The sequence below is a fragment of the Chanodichthys erythropterus genome, chromosome 12, assembly GCF_024489055.1.
Source record: "Chanodichthys erythropterus isolate Z2021 chromosome 12, ASM2448905v1, whole genome shotgun sequence".
NCBI classification, from domain to species: Eukaryota; Metazoa; Chordata; class Actinopteri; order Cypriniformes; family Xenocyprididae; genus Chanodichthys; species Chanodichthys erythropterus.
In genome coordinates this window covers 3,220,381-3,235,752 of record NC_090232.1, presented here as the reverse complement: position 1 = coordinate 3,235,752, position 15,372 = coordinate 3,220,381, and the positions used below count along the sequence as shown (strand labels likewise).

The following is a 15,372-nucleotide window of genomic DNA, read 5'->3' as shown; positions in this document are numbered from 1 at the left end:
TTCTCTTGTCTCTAGTTTTTCTTGTCTTGACTCTGACTTGACTAGTTCACGATCTTGCGATATGACTATTTAAACTACAGTAAGTTGTTTGTCACACCTCTGAAAGGAGTTTGGGCCAATCAGATATCGTCCTGTTTCGAAAGGGCTTTTCTCTGCCCCCAAATCTACATAGGTGTTACTTCCCATCTCTGCTTTAGCATAGAGTGCCATTTAACCATAATTTCTATTAAATGGAATCTGATACCGTTTAAACAGATTTCATTCAAGCCACAAATAGAAAAATTTCAGAAGGATAATTAAATTCCTTCTAAATAAGGCATACTTTCAGTCAGTCATTCAAGAGTTATCACATTTACATGAATTGTGGGTGTTCTAAAGCAAAACTGGTTACAGGTAGAATTTGTGGACACATGATGTAAAATGTATGCAGTTAAAAAATTTTAATAAGTATATTTAAAATTGTTTGGAACAATTTTGATGCAGTTTAGAACGGTCTTCGTTGTTTTTCTGTTAAGTTACTGTAGGTCCCTTAGAGAAACGAAAAGGTCTGCATTGTCTCTGTACATTTGATCTGGTGATCAAAGACTCTTTATCTTCTTGGTGACCATTTGGTGTTACTTGGTGAGTCTGTCACTTCTGCCAGAAAGCATGGGGGTTATAAAAGTAATTAAGCAAGGATTTTCCTGTAGATGGCTGGAGCTGGAAGCATTTCAATCATCTGAATGATTCATTTGTCTGGTTCGTCCACAGTTCCTACACCGTTCTGTATCGGTGTGACCTGGAGTAAGATCTGCTAGCCTGAACTCTTCCTCATCTGAAAGATATTCAATACACAATGTTAAAAAAAATTGCATATTTTCCGTTGTGCATGATCTAGACTGTATTAGACTGTAAAGTTAATCTATTAAGTGAAGTCTTGGACTGATATGGATTTTTTAGAGAGCAGGGTGAACAATAGCTGATATCAATATTTATTTACATAATATTTATTGAATAATACAGCAGATATAGCAACTTCTTGATTGTGTAATCCTGTTGTAGTATTTTATCACAATTAAAGGAATGGTTGAAAACATGAAACCAAGTAAATACTGCAACCAACAGAGTGCTTAATAATCTATCAGCAATAGTCATTTTCTCAAATTAACACCAAGTAACACTAATTCTACATATAGAAAACAGTGAATATTACATATTTATTGATCAGCTACTCAATTTTGAAAGTGTGGATTCTTAAAAAAAACCTGTTTTTAGTGCCAATTGTTCTGTTAAATGTCTCAGAAAAGAGATAAAGATGTTTGTATACAGGATATTAAGTGGAGCTCGGTTAGATCTGATTTCAGATCAGTCTGGTGCTGCCTAAACAAAGAGGTTTGACAAATGCATTATATAAAAGGGGACTAAAAATTTACAAATATTAAGCATTTAAAAAAAAATTTAAGATTCAGTTGATTTTAGTGAACGTGTTGAATCTAATACATATGAGAATACAAGAAACTGTGGTAAAAGGCTTCACATTCCTGTTTTAAACTGGTTAGTTATAACAAATAACCAGTTGAGAAGGTACATTTATGGGAACGTTCAGAACTTTATAATTTTATTTAAATAATTATTTAAGATTTGGCATTGATGATTGTCAAGCTCAACAAGAACAACAGCAGCATCTTCAGTTTGATCTCTTGTTGAAAATACAAATGCTCAATGATTAATTTAAGAGGTGATGAAGACGTTGCTGACCTTGTTGGTGGTTTTCGCGTCGCTGACGTCTGCAACACACATAGATGATGAGAAAACATATTAGCAGCAGCAGAAGGACTTGTCCGCCAGCTAGGATGCTCACCATGCTCCATAAATCCAAGCTAAAAGGTTTATCAAGACCTGGGCCTGGAACAGATGTCATGAAATCAATAACAGACAAGTGGATCATCAAAAAACATCTGTTTTAAGTTGTTTAATATCCTTACAAACTGCATCATACATCACCACATAATTCTCAGACTTCCATTTGTGTAATTTCATAGTTTTGAAGTTGAACAAAGAACACTTTAAAAATATTGTTGTTTTAATTTTAAAAAGTAGGTGTCTGTGCTGCCTTAAAAAAATTAAGTTATATTCAACTTGAAATGTAAAAATGTATTAAGCGAAAACTTGGATATTTGAGTTATCTCAACAAGTTCAATCTAGGGAAGTTATTCTAATGATAAATTTTAAGTTGTGATCGCTAATCGCAATAATTTTTTAACAGTGAATAAATAAGTGTGTCCAAACTTTTGACTTATCTTCAGTTAGTACACAGTTTAATATAATTTTCTGGAGTCAATGTGCACTTGATAAATATGGTTCTTTTCTGTCATAGTTTCATGATTGTACATCAGCAGCAAAAACAGGAAACAGCCAGCCCAAAAACCAGAGCACTTTATGAAACAAAAGTTTTTATTCTCCCATTTCTCCAGTGAAGAATGTCGCCGTTTCTGTCATGGGTCCATTTTATCTCATAAGGTTTCTCATTGTTTTTTGTTCTCAGCTTCATGATGCAGGACGTTCCCACTAGTAGATCTTTTTAACATATCTCTGTTGAGACAATAATAAATAAAATTATATTAGTATTTAATACATTTTAACAGGGTTCAGATGGTCATATGTGGTTTACTATGAGGAATAAGTATAAACAGGAATCATTCTCAGGATTTCAGGTTTCTTTTAAAAGTCCATTTCAGTTCAGACACTAACCTTTTGACCCACAGAACTTAAAATTGTGTAAAATTACAACATATATGCCCTGACCTGACATTTACTTATTTATAAAGAAAACTTTTCTAAAAATCTGCCTTCATTTTATACTGACTTCTTCATGTGTGTTAGTGTGTTTCTCTTGTGTTCCTCTGTTTATCCAACAGATAATACAAAAATAATATCATACTGGAACTAATAATTTAAGACACTATAAAACTATGTTTGAAACCAACAAATTGGTGCTTGTTAGAATTAGAATTTTAACACAAACCCTTAAAGTTACTGAAATACCCACAATCTCTCAGTGAGACAAATATAAAAATAAAGGTTCCTAAAGAGAGTTTCAGCAACAATAGAAAAAAAAACAAAAAAACATGTTGGGTCCCCAAAGAACCTTTCAGTCAAAAGTTCTTAAAAGAACAATGTCTTTCTTATTTTGAAGAACATTTTAATAATCTAAAGAACCCTTTTCCACTAATTAACTTTTTGTGGAATGGAAAGATTCATTGAATGTTAAATGTTCTTCACAGAACCATAAATGCCAAAAGTGCCAAAATGAATTTAGATCTTTCTACAATAAGTTAAGACTAAAACATGATTTATGGTGATTTATAATATTGAGTTGATATAAAATGACACAGTATGCATGAGAACAAATGTTAATGTGGATTACTATTCTTAATATATTTTAATCACATCCTAACTTTTGATCTCAACTTTAGTCTGTTAACATTTCTATAGAAAATGAAGTCAACCAACCAGAGAGTGCAGCGAAGCCACAGAGGAACATCAATATCAGATTGTATTGGAAGATCATTGTTCTTCTGAACACAGCAAATGTTCCAGAACCTTCTCACAATCAACTGGAAGAAACAGAAAAAAGTCCTGTTTGCGAGAGACAGAATCACGAACTGAAGATGTCTGTTGTGTAGACGGAGGCAGAAATTAGAGCCCGATCACACGAAAATGCGTATCAATAGTACGAGTTTGTAATCTCGTAGAATATATACGCCAAAATGAGTTTTGGCGTGCTTATGGTACGCAGTTTTTTAAGGGACCAAGCCAAGAGCATCTGCTTATGGAAATTAGAAAGTTTGACAGGGATCTTTGTAATATTATAGTTACAGAGTAGGAGAAAATTCAGGCCACCAACTTTAATAATATTCCAAAGTGAGGAAGGATTATTAAGAAAATTTTTAAGCCAATTAATCTTAAAAGTGTTATTTAAAGTAGTAAAATCTAAAAAATCCAACCCCCCTTGTTTTAGTGGATTCAACAGTAGCCTACTGATTTTCTAATAAAATGGGTTTTATTTTTCCAAACAAAATTTTTCAACATGCTATCAACCTTTTTTAATGTTCTATTGTTCACCTCCAAGGAAAGAGCTGCATACGTTAGTCTCGACAATCCTTCGGCTTTAGAGAGTAAAATTCTTCCTCTTATCGACAAGTCTCTCTGCAACCAAGAATTTAGTTTCTTTTGGGTTTTCATTATTAGAGGATCGTAATTGAGTTTACATCTTATTTTTTGGTCTTTATTAATTACAATTCCTAAGTATGTAACTTGATCTTTCACATCAATATTGCATATGGAGGGAGCATTACAGCTTTTAACAGACATCAGCTCACATTTGTTAATATTTAAATAGAGACCCGAAGCTCTGGAAAAGAAATCAATCAATCTTAAAGCTAAAGGAATTTGAGAGGCATCATTCAAAAACAAAGTGGTGTCATCAGCCAGCTGGCTAATAATAATTTGTCTATCGTCAATTGTAATACCTTGTAAATTATATGCAGAGCTAAAAATTGACAGGCAAGCAAGAATAAATATGGAGATATAGGACAGCCTTGTCTTATGCCGCGTGACAAATTGAATCTAGGTGAGGTTCCGAATTTTAATTTAATAACACTATTATTATTTCTATATAATGTCCTGATGGCTTTACAAAATGAATCTCCAAACCCAAATTTGGTAAGAGCTTGAAATATGAAGTTGTGCTCGAGTGAATCAAAGGCTTTGTAGAAGTCTAAGAAAAGCATGTAACTGTCATTAAGGATGAGATCTTCGTAATTTAAGATATCTAGGATTAATCTAATATTATTTGTAATGTGACATTTTTCCATAAAACCTGATTGTGATTAATCGATAATAGAGTTAAGGACGTCTTTAATTCTTTTTGCTAAAATCAGGGCTAAAATTTTGTAATCATTAATTAAGAGGGTAATTGGTATTTCAAAACACAGCTTCATGAAGCATCGGAGCGTTATGAATCTTTTGTGTTGAATGAATCAGCTGTTCGGAGTGCCAGAGTCACGTGATTTCAGCAGTTTGGCGGTTTGACACGCGATCCGAATCATACACTGATCATAACGCTCCGAATCTTCCTGAAGCAGTGTTTTGAAATCGGCCATCACTACATAAGTCATTATTTTGTTTTTTTTGGCGCACCAAAAATATTCTCGTCGCTTTATAATATTAATATTGAACCACTGTACTCACATGAACTGATTTAACTGATTGTGTTTTAACGGTCTTACGGGTGTGGAACGGCATAAGAGTGAATAATAAATTACTTTATTTTCATTTTTGGGTGAGCTAACCCTTTAATATTAAGTCACGGTGACTATTTTAACGACGTCTTTAATATCTTTCTGGACTTTGAATGACGGTAATTATGTTGCTTTCTATTGGGGTATAAAAACAACAACAAAAACATTGTATTTCATCAAAAATGTCTTAATTTGTGTTACGAAGATCAAAGAAGGTCTTATGAGTGTGGAACGACATGAGGGTGAATTAATTACATCATTTAAATTTTTTGGGTAAACTGACGGACCGAATGCGTAACTTTTCCCGGCTCAACAGCTTCCCAAATAAAGAATTTATTGATCAATAGGACGTTAATGTTATAGACATAAAGATCATCACCCTGTATCAAAAATAATCTGTCGAACTACATTTCCACCAGCTAACACACAGTCAGTCAGGAGCAATGAGAGGCAGAGAGCGCCCTCCAGAGGAAATCCAGGGGAATTTACAGTCCGGGTCTCTTCTCTCTCCTCTCATTACTCTCAGAACCAATCCTAAATCCTAAAACGGGGAAAGGGCAGGAACAACTACAAAACGAAAGTATAACAGCATTACGTGACGAACGTAACATAGTTTTAAGTTTTCTTCCACGAAAACATCACAATATTCACACAAATTCTTCAGTTCATGATTGTGTCTGCATATCCTCCAACTCTCTGATCGCAAACAGGACTTTTTTCTGCTTCCTCCAGTTGATTGTGAAAAGTTTTCAGAAGAGCAATGATCTTCCAATTCAGTCTGTCACTGATGTTCCTCTTTGGCTTCGCTGGTAGGTTGACTTCATTTTCTATAGATATGTTAACAGACTTTTTTTGTAGTTGCGATCAAAAGTACAATACGATGTGATTAAAAGATATGAAGAATAGTAATCCATATTAAAATTTGTTTTCATGCATACTGCTTTATTATATATCAATTTAATATTATAAATGCACCATAAATCTTTTTTGTGAGGTAACCTAATGTAGAAATTTATGGTTCTGTGAAGAACATTTAACATCCACTGAATCTTTCCATTCCACGTTATTTTGTTTGAGGACCCAAAATGTTTTTTGTCGCTGCTAAAACTGGGTATTTCAGTGACTATAAGGTTTTGAGTCAAAATTATTATTTTATCATTATCAAGCATAAATTTTACCGTCTGTCGTGCCGTCTGTGACGACAGATCCTGTTGTTGTTATAGGAGTCAGTGTGTGTTAAATGAACTGCTATTGTTATAGTGGGAACAGAATATTGAACTGTGTCCAATAGTTTTGTTTAAGTTTCTCTTCTAAAAAGTAACACACACTGAGAATTATTCATTCTCTGTTTTTACTCATTTTCCTCACAGTGAAACACATGAGCAGTTGAATACTAATATAATTTTATTTATTATAGTCTCAACAGAGACATGTGGAAAAGATCTACTAGTGGGAACGTCCTGCATCATGAAGCTGAGAACAAAAACCAATGAGAAACCTTCTGAGATAAAATGGACCCATGACAGAAACTACAACATTCTTCACTGGAGAGATGGGAGAATCAAAGTGAAAGCTGAAGGTGTATCTAAGGAAGAAGATGGATCATTAAGATTTCAAAGTGTTACTCTGAAGGACACGGGCACATATACATACACTGTTACTAGTTCTGATGGTACAGAGATTGCTAAAGATAAAGTGGAAATTAAAGTATATGGTAAGATGACAAATATTTCAACCCTTCCAACACTATAATAATAACAAAATAAGATTGTATATTTCTGGTTACAGTTTTAGGAAATAACCACAATGTTTGTGTTACAGAAAAGGTCCCTAAACCGACAGTGAAGTTCAACTGCACCGCTGATGGGAATGCTACTCTCTCCTGTGACGTGGGAAACAGTAAAGATCCGAGTCTGACTGTATCCTGGTATGAAGATGGAAAACTCATCCAGAATGAAATAAAACCTGTGTTAACCCCCCCCCCCCACCCCCACCCCCCACCCCCCCCCCCAAAAAAAACCAAGTGTTCTTGTCATCTACTCAAGTACAGGAGAATAAAACGTACTCATGCGAGGCACACAATCCTGTCAGCAGAAATAAAAGTGAGAATGTTACAGTATCATGTAAGTTACTTTATTTCACATGCTTTTCATTCTTGAATATACTGATTTTGTGTTATAATTAATTATTCTTTATCTTTGTTAAAAAATGATCATGTGTAATCTTATCTCTAAAACAAATCTAGACATTTCAGTGTTTTGAACAGACCTGAACTTAAAGGGTCATGAAACCCCAAAACACTTTTTTTGAGATGTAAACAGATATGTTTTATATATTATTTATTATATATGATAGGCTGCACATCATTGAAAACACTAAAGGTACTCATTAATGTTATTCATAAGTGAAAAATATTAGTTATTTTTGCATTTCTCAGAGTGATTTGAAAAGCTGAGTCGGAGCAACGTCACAAAATCTGACGTCATTGTGTACTTTCTGCCCAAGTATGGGCATGATAGAACATGCTGACGTAGACCGTTTTGAGCGATTCTCAACATATATTCATGACATAAAGCTCATTTAATCCAATCACTGCACTGTAGTATGCATAAGATTATAACTGCGGTATTATGCATGAGGAAGTATCACTTCTCTCGCCTCGGTCTCTTGTCATTCAGAGACATATCGTTGGTGTTCGTTTCCTCAGTGCTACAACACAATGTGTTTTCCTGCGACGCAACCAGAGCAGAGGTTTGTGTGCATGTGGATTTTTTTGCTGTAATCTACCAGCACAAATGGAAAATAATGTTTGCATGAGATCGCATTACAGCGGAGAATTCAAATGTCACAAAAGTGCGGCTCAATCACCTCTGCCTGCTCTAGCTGCGTTCAAACACACGAGCCGTAGGCTGTTTCCCTCAGCACAGCAGCACATGAGTTGTTTGTATTTTGTGCGAGATTCGGTCAGAACTGTAGTTTTTAATATGAACACATGAAAAATACGACTGTTTTGTTATACACGTGGAACATGCATATAATCGATTTCAGCGCGGAGCTCCGCGATGAGTTTAACAACACTAGCCATGTGGCACAAAGCTCATACTGAAGTATCCGTGCTTAAAGTTTTTATTTCACACAAACATTAACCAGCACGGTGTAGTTATGTGCACACATTTCATCAAGTCTTATTCAAATGAATTATATGTGCAAACTGGACACTGATAGAGTGGTGTAGCCTATCTGAACGCGACGACATGATTATTCTAATAGACAATAGACTGATTTTGAGACTGCAGTGCTCCTAAACATAATCAAAGTAGCCTATTATTAGCCCTATTAAATATTCTTTCGCATTTCTCCCTTGTGCTTGGGAGTTTGTTGTCATTCTCTCCATGCTCATATATCAATATTCATTATTCTGTATAATGAGTGTGTTCTATGTCTGTGCTTCATTGGTTGTTCTCTCCCCTCTTCTCCCCCTCTACACCCCCCTTTTCCAGAGCTTTACATGCCCATTTTCACAGACTTTTTTGAGCTTTGAGGTGTGAACGACCAGGGTAAAACAGGGGGGTTTCATGACCCTTTAATTATTGATGTAAAACATTAATATGTCCAGCTCTAGAACTTTTCACAATATCACTTTTGTTTGATAAAGTATGTGCTCTGGTTCCCTTTCAGTCAGTCATGTTCTACGTACGTCAGTATTGACCGACGAATTGGGCTCTCTGGCGATATCCCAATTCTTCGGTCACCACTGGCGTACGTCTCTGTTCCCTCCTTCAGGGAACGAGGGTTACATACGTAACTGAGACGTTTTTGGTCTGGCTGTTTCCTGTTTTTGCTGCTGATACATTTATTCAATGTTAAAATGATTGCAATTAGCGATCACAACTTAAAATGTATCATTAGAATAACTTCCCTAAATTCAATTTGTTGAGATAACTCAAATATCCAAGTTTTCGCTTATTACATTTTCACATTTCAAGTTGAATATAACTTAATTTTTAAGGCAGCACAGACACCTACTTTTTAAAATTGAAACAACAATATTTTTACAGTGTTCTTTATTAAACTTCAAAATTATGAAACCACACAAATGGAAGTCTGAGAATTATGTGGTGATGTATGATGCAGTTTGTAAGGATTTTAAACAGCTTAAAACAGATGTTTTTTAATGTTCCACTTGTCTGTTATTAATTTCATGACATCATTCCTGTCTTACAGGTGAAGGCCCAGGTCCTATTAAACTTTTTGGCTTTGATTTCTGGATCCTGGTGGGCATCCTATCCGGCGGATCAGCCCTTCTGCTGCTGCTAATATGTGTCTTCATCATCTGTGTGTGTCGCAGATGTCTGCAATGCAAAAAGCACCAACAAGGTCCGAGGTGTCTTCAATGCCTCTTAAATTAATCATTGAGCATTTGTATTTTCAACAAGAGATCAAACTGAAGATGCTTGAAAAGTTTTCAATGCCAAATCTTAAATAGTCATATAAATAAAATGATAAAGTTCTGAACATTCCTATGAATGTACATTCTCACAAACAGGTTATTTGTTATAATTAACCAATTTAAAACAGGAACACGAAGCCTTTTATCACGGTTTCTTGTATTCTCATATGTATTAGATTCAACACGTTGACTAAAATCAGCTGAATCAAAAAAAAAATGTTTAGTGCTTTATATTTTTACATTTTTAGGCCAGTGTTACATTTGTCAAACCTCTTTGTTTAGGCAGAACCAGACTGATCTGAAATCAGATGTAACCGAGCTCCACTTAATAAACAAACATCATTATGTGATTTTCTGAGACATTTAACAGAACAATTGGCACTAAAAACAGGTTTTCTAAGAATTCACACTTTCAAAATTGAGGAGAATAGCTGATCGACAAATATATCATACTTATTGTCTACTGTAATTAGAATTAGCGTTAGTTGGTGTTAATTTGAGAAAATGACTATTGCTGATAGATTAAGCACTCTGTTGGTTGCAAAGTTCACTTGGTTTCATGTTTTTTACCTTTTCTTTATTTCTAAAGAAATTCTACAACAGGATTACACAATCAAGAAGTTTCTATATTACTATCATCAATATCATTTAGTAAATATTATGTAAATAAATATGAATCTCTGCCATTGTTTACAGTCTAATACAGTCTAGATCACACACATCTGAAAAAAAAAAATGCAATTTTATGAACATCTTGTCTTTGATATCTTCTAGATCAGGAAGAGTTCAGGCTAGCAGATCTTATCCCAGGTACAAAACAGATCCAGACAGACCACTAGGAGGAAACCCCCATCCCGCAAGAAAACCACATGTCCTGCAGCCTATCTCCGCAAACCCCGCCTCAAACCCTGTCTCAGGAAAATCTGCCTCCCATACCTCGCCTGAGGAACAAACAGCACCAAACCAAGAGAAATCCAGAGCCCATACTGAACAATAGAATGAGACACTCGGTTTTTCACTGAATGATATGGGACTTTCCTAGAATGATTTTCATTGACTAAAAGCCATATTTCGATGATTAAAGGATTAGTTCACTTTCAAATAAACTTTTCCTGATAATTTACTCACCCCCATGTCATCCAAGATGTTCATGTCTTTCTTTCTTCAGTCAAAAAGAAATGAAGGTTTTTGATTAAACATTCCAGGACTATTCTCCTTATAATGGACTCCAAACGGTTGAAGGTCAAAATTACAGTTTCAGTGCAGCTTCAAAGAGCTTTACACGATACCAGACGAGGAATAAGGGTCTTATCTAGAGAAATGATGTGTCATTTTTGAAAAAAATGTAAATGTATATGCTTTATATAAACAAATGATCACCTTTCAAGTGGTTCAGCCAAAACCGCACTTTCGTATTCATCAAAAAGTTTACGCTGTACGTCTTCCCCTATTCTACTTATGGAATGAACGCAGCGCCAGTTACATTTTTTTCCGTAAGTAGAATAGGGAAGGCATAGGACATGCAGCGTAAGCTTCATTTATAATCTCTGAAGCTTTCAGTCAGTACAGCGCGAACTCACTGCGAAAACTAATTAATTAATTAATTAATTAATTAATTAATTAAAATTAATTAATTAATTTAGACTAAACTTCAAAATAAATCTTTTATTTAAATCGTGTCTCTGTTTTGTTTGTTATGATGAGAGGATTTGTGAGCATATAAAACTAGTAAATTGGCACTAAACAAACCTGTAGCGTTTTGAGAAACTGAGCGGATTCTCACTGGTAACTTGGACACCTCTGATTGGTCATTATTTTCAACAGAAATGACTGTGATTGGCTACAATACTTAACGAAAGAACAAAAGAACGACATTTGCAGTCAACCAGATTGCATTAATTTACTTGCTTTTCTCTTTTATTAAATAATTAAAAAATTACATGTTACACATATTAATATAACTCCGTCAATCCTGCAATATTATTTTCCATTGACCTGAATAGAGAGTATGACGTCACTTTCCCGCCGGAACACGCCCCCTCAGCCAGACTGAGGCAAAATAGCCTGTCATTACTGGATTTAAGAGGGAAAACTGCGAAAACGCGAGTAAAACAAACGATTAAACTAAAGATTTTTACAACTTACCAATAACCCAGTAATCCATGGATATGCAGTCAGGAACATGTTTCCATCCTGACATTAGATGTGCCTGATTTGTGTAAATCCGGTGATCATTTATATCAACGTTATTTATTACGTCATATTGTCTAGCCCTAAGTTTTCACGTGCACACCCACCTGACGACCCTCTGTGAAGCTCTGACACCTTCTGCCTCAGTCTGCACGAGTTCAGTTCATGATTGCGTCTGCATATCCTCCAACAACACTTCTCCTGTTTCCTCCATTTGATTGTGAGAAGGTTCTGGAACATTTGCTGTGTTCAGAAGAACAATGATCTTCCAATACAATCTGTTACTGATCTTCTGTGGCTTCACTGCACTCTCTGGTAGGTTGACTTAATTTTGTAGATGTGTTAATAGACTTTTGAGATCAAAAGTTACAATGTGATTAAGATATATTAAGTAATCCATATTATCATTTGTTCTTATGCACTGCGTTATTTTATATCAACTTAATATTATAAATCACCATAAATCATGTTTTGCCTCTTCTCAACTTAATCTAACTTAATCAAAGAAACACTAGTGAAGGTCATTTTTATATTTCACCTGTCAGATCAGGTAAAATATCTCCTTAAGGCACTTTTATAGTGCCCACTTGAACAAATGACACTACAGTAATTTTTGGACATTTTTAAATTTCTAATCTAGTGACGTTTACTTGCAAACTGCTGCAATAAGAGTTCAAATCCACCTTTAATAGAAGATATTTATGGTTCTGTGAAGAACATTTAACATCCATGGAATCTTTCCATTCCACAGAATGTTGTTTTATTGGAAAAAGTTTCCTTAAATTATTAAAATGATCTTTAAATAAGAAAGAAATGGTTCTTTTAAGATTTGTTGCTGCTAAAACTCTTTTAGACCCTTTATTTTTATAGTTTTCTCACTGACAGGTCGTCACAAAGTGGGTATTTCAGTGACTATAAGAGTTTGAGTCTGTAACACTTTACAATAATGTTCATTAGATAAATGTATTAACTAACATGAACAAACCATGAGCAATACATTTGCTACAGTATTTACTAATCTTTGTTAACGTTAGTTAATGAAAATGCAGTTCATTGTTCATGTTAGTTCACAGTGCATTAACTAATGTTAACAAGATTTTAATAATGACATAATAATAACTTAGTAAGTGCTGAAATTAACATTAACAAAGATTAAGTGCTGTATAAGTGCATTTCATTATTAGTTCATGTTAACTAATGTAGTTAACTAATATTCTATATCCTAATTATTTTTATGTAATTTTTCCAGGAGCTCATTGCTTCTACCTTCAGTTAAACTGCCAAGTGTTTGTAAATTAATTGCCTAAATTACATTATTTGCTAACTGCATTCTCTAAATTGTAATGTTGACATGCATTCTCTGTAAAGCTGCTTTGAAATTATATGTATTGTGAAAAGTGCTATACTAATAAATGTGAATTGAATTGAATATTAACTAATGAACCTTGTTATAAAGTGTTACCGTTTTGTCTAAGTTTAGTACCTAAATCGACTTTTAAAAAGAAATCCAGCCTGAGAATTATTCATTCTCTGTTTTTACGCCTTTTCCTCAGAGTGAACCAAATATGAGCTGTTGAACTGTGTTGAGATTTATTAAATACTAATATAATTTTATTTATTATAGTCTCAACAGAGACATGTGGAAAAGATCTACTACTGGGAACGTCCTGCATCATTAAGCTGAGAACAAAACACAATGAGAAACCTTATGAGATAAAATGGACCCATGACAGAAACAGCAACATTCTTCGCTGGAGAGACGGGAAAATCAAAGCATCTAAAGATGTATCCAAGGAAGTAGATGGATCATTCAGATTTCAAAGTGTTAGTCTGAAGGACATGGGCACATATACATATATTGTAACGCAGAGTTGAAATGTTATTGCCCAGAAAAACAAATGTGTAGAGAATGTGTAGAGCTCGAGGAAATGATGCACGTGAGGCGAGAGAGCGGGCGTATTTCCCCCCGGTTTTAATAAAATGACTTATACACCGTCACACTCGTCCGCATACATGGGGATGAGTGAGAGAAAAGGATACAAATAAACATTCAACTTAGGTCACAAATAGAAAAGGGAAAATAAAAGGGAAAAAGGTACAAAGTCGATAGAGCGGTTATCTCGTCTCCTGCTCACCATTCGCTTTCTCTTACAGCCGCGCACACACTATGCACATGCGCAGTTCACATTCTACATTTATGTATTTAAGCCACAGGTCTCTGGTACAGACATGCAAACCATTTTTGGGTCGTGATCCACCAGTTGAGAACCACTGTCCTAGACATAGTGTGAGATAATATGAAAAACATCTAGAACAAACCTTCATTCAGCCTTTTTATCTGTCTATACATTATATAAAACTTTTTTTTAAATCGTTGCTTGGCAGCTTTCTAGTCTGCAGGATCAAGATAAAAATAGCTGGCCAACATCTCAAAACATCAGATGAATTCTGTATTCTTCCTCATGCAGCACATTAGATGATATCCTTCCATCCCAGTGTAAACGGTTGCATCACATCCTTTTTTTGGCATCACACTTTGGCATCATACTTTTTTTGTATGTGTGTGTGAAGCTCTGAGTTAATTTCAACACGATCACATGAGAATGCGTATCAATAGTACGAGTTTGTAATCTCGTAGAATATATACGCCAAAATGAGTTTTGGCGTTCTTATGGTACGCAGTTTTTCGCGTGCATATGATACGCACTTTATGGCGTGTATATGATACGCTCTTGGTTAGGATGGGGGTGGGGGAGTGGGGGGTTCGTACGTACGTACGTATAATACGCCATCGGGCATTTGGCCTTGCTGGGTTCCCTCGGGAACAGGTGTGGCTGGGGACAGAGGAAAAATTTTGAAGAGGTGGTGGGAGGGGTTTGGGGGGAGCTCACTTCCATCCCCTCATATTCCACTAAGATTGGTATTTCTAAATTACTTGATCCTGAAAAAAGGAGGCGTGTTCCGGCGCAAACAATCCCTGGTGCTATTTTGCTGTTCCATTAAACAATTGCGCCACTGACCAGAAAAAACCTAGTCTAAAGTCAGTGGCGCGTTGCGCGTTGCGCGTTGTTCATTATGCTATTTTAAGGGCGCATGCTTGACCATAATGTATAGCGTGCACAACGCGCATACACTTTGCTCATGTAATCTACACAGATGCAACAGTTATTTTTGCAAATCATAAATTGTTACACTAAAAAAATATTAACACATGAGATGACGGAAATCATTGTGGTGTGCCACGAAGATGTGAAAAAACCTGTTTAACCGACGCTATTTTGGGTGGGTTTCTCCCATCCCCATACAACACAACTTCTCTGTCTTTCACTGCTGTTACAAGAACATCAGTCTCCTCGGCTGTGAACCGCTCCTGGCGTGCGCCTGGTAAATACGCCATAATAATAGCAATCCATAATGGAACTTGCGCACCTGCTTTTAAAGGGAATGTTG

The 15,372-nt window shown here is 35.3% G+C and overlaps 1 protein-coding gene across 3 annotated transcripts in view; it reads left to right on the top strand.

The window, feature by feature from the left end:
* Positions 1-11,301, top strand: part of LOC137033052 (uncharacterized) — a 29,513-nt gene extending 18,212 nt beyond the window's left edge. Inside the window, exons 1-6 of one of the 3 annotated variants that reach the window (XM_067405119.1) lie at positions 5,695-6,091; positions 6,700-6,996; positions 7,104-7,209; positions 7,333-7,405; positions 9,507-9,659; positions 10,507-11,301. In XM_067405119.1, coding sequence (XP_067261220.1) covers positions 6,043-6,091; positions 6,700-6,996; positions 7,104-7,209; positions 7,333-7,405; positions 9,507-9,599 — 618 coding nt within the window. In that variant the 5' untranslated portion in view covers positions 5,695-6,042 and the 3' untranslated portion in view covers positions 9,600-9,659; positions 10,507-11,301. Of the gene's footprint in view, positions 1-5,694; positions 6,092-6,699; positions 6,997-7,103; positions 7,210-7,332; positions 7,406-9,506; positions 9,660-10,506 lie in introns of those variants that run through there. The other 2 variants (XM_067405120.1, XM_067405121.1) reach the window with 2 other exon arrangements.
* The last annotated feature ends 4,071 nt before the right edge of the window (positions 11,302-15,372 follow it).